The sequence below is a fragment of the Mytilus galloprovincialis genome, chromosome 2 (assembly GCF_965363235.1).
Source record: "Mytilus galloprovincialis chromosome 2, xbMytGall1.hap1.1, whole genome shotgun sequence".
Classification (NCBI taxonomy): Eukaryota; Metazoa; Mollusca; class Bivalvia; order Mytilida; family Mytilidae; genus Mytilus; species Mytilus galloprovincialis.
In genome coordinates this window covers 88,492,599-88,500,379 of record NC_134839.1, presented here as the reverse complement: position 1 = coordinate 88,500,379, position 7,781 = coordinate 88,492,599, and the positions used below count along the sequence as shown (strand labels likewise).

Sequence of the window (7,781 nt, the reverse complement as noted above, 5' to 3'; positions counted from 1 at the left end):
TCGGGCATAATGTCGCAATAGGAAAAGCGAAACAATCCGTATAAAGTAAAACAAAAAGATTTAAGACCGCGAAAACATGTTGAGACACCGACACATAGCATCGGTCCACCTATCATGCCTATCCGTGATGTTTACCGTTAACATTTTTTGAATGTATAAGGAGCACATCTCTGAGAATGACGTCAAAATAGTGTTAAAATACATAAGCATAACGTATTAAATGGACGTGTGTTTCCTATACAAAAGACTCATCAGTCAGGCTCGAATAAAACAATTAAAAGAGGGCAAGTTATGGGTTGGAATCCCGCTAGCATGTTTGACTCCACCACATTCTCTATGTAGGTGTCTGTAATTAAGTGGTTGCCGTTTGTTTATGTGTTACATATTTGTGTTTTGTTAATTTTTTGTACATAAATGAAGCCGTTAGTTTTCTTGTTTGAATTGTTTTACATTGTCACTTTGGGGCCTTTTATAGCTGACTATGCGATATGGGCTTTGCTCATTGTCGAAAGCCGTACGGTGACCTATAGTTGTTAATTTCTGTGTCATTTTGTCTCTTTAAGAAATTGAAGAGAGTTGTCTCATTGGCAATCATACCCCATCTTCTTTTCTTAAGTTAAGTACAAAGTTGAAGTGCATTTAGAACCAAAAACGTTTTTCCAAATTTGGTTGACTAAAGACTGAGCAACATGATCATTAACAGTTTTTGGTGGTGCTCGTGTTGCACAGCCAAGTCTTTATTTTTTTGTTTGTTTGGTTTTTTTGTTTGTTTGTTTTTTTTGTTTGTTTGTTTATTGTTTGTTTGCTTTTTGTCTGTTTATTTAACGGGTTGTCTGTTTGTTTAAGATTTATGAATGTTCCTTGGTATCTTCTCCTTCTCGTTTATAATCCTGGTACCTTTGATAACTGTTAAAACAGAGGGCAAGCTACAGTTGATAAATGTAAAGTTGAAAGTTTGTATGTTGAAATCATCACGTGTCATAGATTCTAGTTAGAAGTTGTACATATGTTTCAAAATTGATAAAAATACAGACAGTTATGGGCGTGAAATTCATAAGTGAAATCACGTGCTTCGAAATGCTAGTCATTTGAACCCAGGCCTGCGATCATCGTTGTTTGTAGGTTATTCGTATTCATAATCAATTTATTTGATATACAACAAACCTTATTACTAGAACATTTAATCAATTTTGATTAATAGGTGAAAAAACGAATGTGCTTGATTTATTGTTGACAGTATTTCTAATAACGTTTATGTGATAACATTTCAATTACTAATACCTCACTTCACTATCAATAGGAAAGTATTTTTTTAATTTTTTATAAATCTAGTAAATATAATTCTCAACTGTTAATATGGTGAAATATTTTACAATTTACTATAAAATAAAAATAACAATTAGATCATGTGTTATGGTTTTGTCATTTGATATGAGAGCCATTCAAATATCTATACATGGATACTAGGCCAATGATTGGCCTCGGACTGGAAACAATGTACTTAACATATCTTAATTGATTTTCATATAAAGTTATTCCACAATTCACAATTAATTCCACAATTCACATTTTGGCTTACTTGTATCTTCCTAATTGTTCATCATGTCGATTTTCTACTTCATTAGACTGTCTAACAGTAGTTCTGGGTTGGAAACATATTCTTACTGAGGACCATAGAAGCCACATAACTTATCTTTGATTTACATAATGAGTCTTTATTGCATTTCTTCTTCAAATTTGTTTTTCTCAGTCGAGTGAAGTAGGACAACGATGATGTCATAGTTTATCGTCAATGACGTTGCTTTCGAAAATTACGATTTTTTTCTTTCTTTTCAAGCCATGGCGTTGTCAGTTTATTTTCGACTTTAATGTTTCTCTTTTTCAATTCAATTCAATTCAATTCAAAGTTTTATTTAGAGTCGATATTCAATAAACTACATAACACAAGCTCTAGTGAGCTTTTCAAATCGACTTAATAACAAAATACAATACACACACACACACACACACAATACAATACACACATACAAAAGTCATGAAAACAACACAATTTTAAACATATAATGCATAGTAAGATACCATAATGACATATATAAGTTAAAATCATATAGTACACTTAAAACATAGCACAAGTTAATAATAAGATTGCACAAATCAAATAGTCACACAGAAAATAAAAGTAAAATAAAACAGTATATGCATGCACTGCACTGGCATGAGCTGTTACTTGGATCCCATGTTTGTACCAATTTGTTGAATTGGTCGAAAGATGTTTCCAATCGACAATGGTTCGGTAGCTCATTCCAAATTTGTGCAGCATTATAACGAAACGATCTTAAGCCATATTTAGTAGTTCCAAGGCTATATCTCTGATATCTTTCGCCTCTCTTTCGTCTAAATACAGATTTTTTTAATGATTCTTAATAACCAAGAGGGTGTGTGTCTTCAATTTGAACTTTAGGCTAGGAGTTTGAGGGCTTTAGTCGCTTTTGTGAGCTATTAGAATCAACCTTTTTTGTGTAACAGCACGGGACCAAGGATGAAAATTTCTAGCTACATATTGGACTTTGTCAGACATTAAAAGGACCAAGGTATTGTATGATTTGACTGTAATGTCCCTTATTATGAAAGATTCTTACATGGGATCTCAAAATTAAGTTCACAATTTCTTCTCTTCGGTTTGTTAGAGGGGACATTCCTGATCAACAAAAGTTGTTTTTTTTCAACAGGGAACCACAGCAGACATTAACTTGCAACGATCATCTCACTGCATAATCAGTATCCTTATAGGAAAACGTCTAAATCGATATTTGGAGGAAATTATTGTTTATTAAGTCGGAACTGTATAAAACCCTTTTTGAAACGATAATTATGACTGTAAGGAGGTTGTAAACAAAAGAAGAATAGATAACATTATGACTGTAAGGAGGTTGTAAACAAAAGAAGAATAGATAAAGGTGGCACGGTGAACTTTCTTCTAACACTGCAAAAAATTCTACATTCACAGTTAACTGAAGTACTTTCATTTTACTATTCAGAAATGAATTTGAATATGTATCATGACCGTTTACTTTTTTTGCTTTTTTAAAAAGTACTTTTAGGTCTTTTACGGTGCAGTGAATACAAAATAAAAAAATCCTAAAAATTCATTTTCATCTGTATGTAAAATTATTTCATATTTTTCTACACCTGATTCATACTTCAGTTTGGGAAAGTATGTTCAGTTGATACTGTATTTTTTGTCCAATCACACTGTTTAGATACATTTACCTAAGTAGGGTACACAAAAGAGCAACCTAAATTCTGGAATGCAAATACTACCGTGCCACCTTAACGTTACTACCTTCGGTTTTAAAATAAAATGAAAACGGGAAGTGACACGGGGATAATAAATTCAAAACGAGTCCGAATTCATCTACGTATTGGTTTGTGATTTATAAAAGCAGGAAATTATCATTTTTAGATTTAAATTCCTTTAGCAAGAGCTTGGAAGCATTATATTATAATACTTCCATGGTAAGAGATATATATTTGTATCTCTCGGTTAATTGATACTAAATGATTTCGTATTTTACGTTTTTGATGTCTATATATACACAGTACAGGAAGCATCTGTTTGATTTCTGAACGTTTTGAATAAAGTTCTATATGTTAAATGGAAATTGTCGAAATTTTTTGAGGAAAATTTATATCAAATATGACGAAATGCGTTCGAATGACGAATCTACGACCAACGAACTTGAAATTGTAATGGTTTGAGAAATATAGAAATTCAAATGCAAACTGTCCAGGGGGAAGCAATTTTGATCAAATGACAAAACTATACTCATTGTTATTGAAATGCCGTCTGAATGAGTTTCCTTGTTAATAGTTATTATGGTGAATTATGAGGTTTATTAATAATTAACGGATAAGTGACCCATCCGATGGCGATAAGCAGATTAGTTGTAATCACAACTTGTAACACCTGTTGAAAATGTTGATTAACTGGGGGTCAAAAACATAAAGACAGGTAGATTTATAGTATTTTGATGAGAAAATATTTTTAGGCTTTCAAAATTTAAGTGACGAAATTGTTTTGCAATACTTTCGTCATTGCGAAAACCGTTTCGTAAATTACGAAAGTGACGAGCGCTAGCAAAAACAATACTCTTTGTTGATATGCCAAAGAAAGTTAGATTCAGATGAGATGAAGCGGGCATATATCCTCGAGTTGGCAGACCAGAGATATTCTGTATTTAATTTTTTTTTTAACAATGTCAATGACCTTGACTCAATATGCATAGCGTTTTAACTCATTTCGACTGAGAAAATCCATTTGCAAGCGAGAAGCTTGAAATATATCATCACACCGAGAGATCAATTCACAAATTAAGATAAATCAATGCAATACACAGAAAATCTATACTCAAGTCAGTTGCTCGTCTACATCTCATTTCAGAGTTTTCGTTCTTCTTTAAGATTGTAGCCTAGAAACTCCAGATTTGAATTAGTACAACAGAAAGAAAAGTGGAAGATACGAACGGAATATGTCATCACAAAAGTTGTACGAAAAAATATAAACAAGTCTTAATTAAAAACTACTTTAAACCTATGATTGCGTTGGATAAAAACCGCAATTTCGCTTTTTTGGTCTTTTTGAAAATGTTGTTTGTGCTGTATTTAGACCCTTCTACAACGAAATTTGTTTTACATGCACACGTATAAAAATTGCGGTTTTTATCCAACGCAATCATAGGTTTGAACGTAGTTTTCAATTTAGACTCGTATATATACAAGTCTAAATTGAAAACTACGTTCAAACTTACATTCAATAATAAAACATAATAATGTCAGATTGTAATATACTATTTAGATGTTATTAAATCGTCTTAATACATATTTCTGCTGAACAAATTGCCTTCGTTAATGCCAAAAATTTTTCTCTCTCATTAAAACATACATATTCCTGTAACCGCAACTTGTCTTAGCTTCTAACAAAATTATTAACATCGTTGTGAGTTCTTTGAACAATTGCCATTTTAAGATAATATTCCTCTAGTTTGATATTTCTCTAATCCACAAGGTCTTCCAACTATATGGCGATTTCAACTTGTTCGATTGAACATTCAGATTTCTCTTCCACAAAATTACGTCTGGCCGATGGATTGTTAATAAGTGTGACTAGCTTATCCCATTTACGGCAAATACGTCTATGTTTTTGACTGATTGATTCGGCATTCCCTTGGTTATCATTGACAGGTGCTAGTAAAACGTTAGCACAACCCTTTTCTCTGTTGCTGACTAATAATTCGTTACAAAATACGGACGCTACTGGATTTCTGTGATGAACCTCTACCATTAACATCCCAATATAAGCCGAATAGCCTGAGATAAAAAAAAAAGTGTTTTACGATGGTAACACTTCAATTTATGGATATATCAATCAGTTCAATATCAAATAAACTCATCATAGATACCAGGATTAAATTGTGTAATTACGCTAGACACGCGTTTCGTCTACAATAGACTCATATTTGACGCTCGGATCCAAAAACGTTAAAAAGGCCAAATAAATTACAAAGTTGAAGAGCATTGAAGAGCAAATTTCCTAAAAGTATTGCCAAAATACAACTAAGGTAATCTATTCCTGAGGTGGAAAAGTATTAGTATTTCAAACATTCAACAGTTTTGTAAACAGTTAGTTCATAAATATGACCATATCAATGATAATTCATGTCATCATAGAAGTACTTGTCGAATAAAGGATCAGTTAATACAAACAATTAAGGTAACATACTTATGTATATCAGAATTAAAAGTCAATCCGTTCCTGTTTTTGCTAGAAATAGCAACATTCGGGATACCTCAACGTTTTAAATTTTTGTTTTATATTATTTCTAAAATTTCATTAATATATATTTTAATCTTTGAGCTCATGTAGCTGTCTCTCAAAAGGTACGTATTAACGTAAAAGGACAAGGGAATTTAAGTTTGAATTACACATCCAGGTACTATTTCTATAAACGTTAAAATTACATAGCAAGGTGCCACAAATAGAATCAGCGTTAACAGCATTAACAGCTTTAACATAGTTTTATAATTAATTTACCTGTGTCCTGCTTCTCATAGCCCTTGGGAAGCATATTCTTATCTATCCTGGCTAGTGATATCAAACTTATCCATAGACCAGCCGTAATCCTCGTCAAACAACTGACAAATCCAATGATGACGTGAAAGAAGAACATGAGGAATGACAATATGTTGAAAAATTTTCTGAAAAAGAACAAATATTGGATAGAAAATGTCGACATATAATACAATGGGTGCAAGTACTAATAAAATACCAAAAATACAAAATCAAGCATTAGTATCAAACTATCATGCTACCTATTTGATAATTGTAATTGCATAGTTTGATATAGAAACCAAAAAATAATCCAATAATGTAGCCTCCAAATTTGTTTCCCGTTATTGATTCTTTTGTTCTCCTATGCACACTTACATGCTGCTTTACAGCCCTTTATTTGAATGGAATTAACATCCGGGTCACATCTCTTTTCATAATTGGTCAACGCTTTTAATGTATCATTAGAGGAATAATATGATGATAACTGGAAAGTTGTAAATGAAAAAGGTGTGTTCTATGCACACCATACCGTTTCTGTTAGTTAACCAGTATTTGATAGGGATGACAAACAGTTTCGGTATCCAAATGCAAAACTAATCTGAAAAGGGTTGAAAACCGGTTCAAATTGTTGACGGTTTTGAAGCATTGTTAATTTATTGAGATTTAAAAAAAAGTTTGCATAAAAAGTGAAACAGGAAGTTTATGGTTTCAACCGTATTAATTAGTGAATCGTATTATTCAATCTACAGTTTTCTATAATTTCGGTTATTGTATAACATTTCCTGACTACTATTTTTGGCATTTGATTTAGGGTTTATAACTGCCGTTGGATCTCATCAATTTTTTTTTATTTCAAAACTTTACTCCAATCAACGCATGTGTTGTGTTGACTTACAATGGTTTTTAAACTATAATGTCAATACTTACAAATTTTCCAAAGCAAGAGCTTTCTGAGTTTTTATCCCTTTAGGCCTAATAACAGGAATATCTTGTAGGAAGAATTTTCTTGTTAAAAAAAGTTGCAGTTTATGGAAGCCGAAATTTATCATCATCAACGGTCTGAAAAATGACAAAAGACACAAAAAATAGGCATGCTGTGTTTGTTCATTGATCTTATCTTTACAATAGGAATGATGGTAAAAATAAAAAATCGATATCATGTTGGATCATATAATTCATTGTTTTTGCAGCATCTCTGGTTCAGATTGGTTTGTTTGTTATTTTAACCCTTTCAAGATTAATGGCTGCACCTTAAATTGCCTTGTTTGTTCCTTTGTATAACCATGTCTCAAAATATTTTGCTAATTTGCTTTAATGTATTGTAAATTGCATATTCTTAACATCAAAACACCATTAGTCCGGCGGCTACAAGCATATATCAGACGAATTGTGCACATCCTGCTACAATCACGAAATTTGGCATAGACCTTCCTCAATTATTACTTAGGAAGGCATTTGAAAAAAATGTCTCATTTCCGGTTAAATTCAAAATGGCGGACATCATACTTAAATCAGCCCAATATCGAAGGCTAGTATGTGAATAGGTGTTATTATCATGCTACTATCATAATATTCAGTACACACCTTGTTTTTTTACTACTTTTGGATATATTATATAGATAAGATGTCTTTAAAAACCCTACTTCCGGTAAAATCCAACATGGCGGACATT

General features: G+C 32.1%; 1 protein-coding gene across 1 annotated transcript in view; it reads right to left on the bottom strand.

Moving 5' to 3' along the window:
• Nucleotides 1-1,890: 1,890 nt before the first annotated feature.
• LOC143064763 (stimulated by retinoic acid gene 6 protein-like) overlaps nt 1,891-7,781 on the bottom strand; it is a 47,513-nt gene continuing 41,622 nt past the window's right edge. Inside the window, exons 14-16 of the mRNA XM_076237840.1 lie at nt 7,037-7,168; nt 6,092-6,255; nt 1,891-5,367 (exon numbers count right to left, since the gene is read on the bottom strand). Coding sequence (XP_076093955.1) covers nt 7,161-7,168 — 8 coding nt within the window. The 3' untranslated portion in view covers nt 1,891-5,367; nt 6,092-6,255; nt 7,037-7,160. The remainder of the gene's footprint in view (nt 5,368-6,091; nt 6,256-7,036; nt 7,169-7,781) is intronic.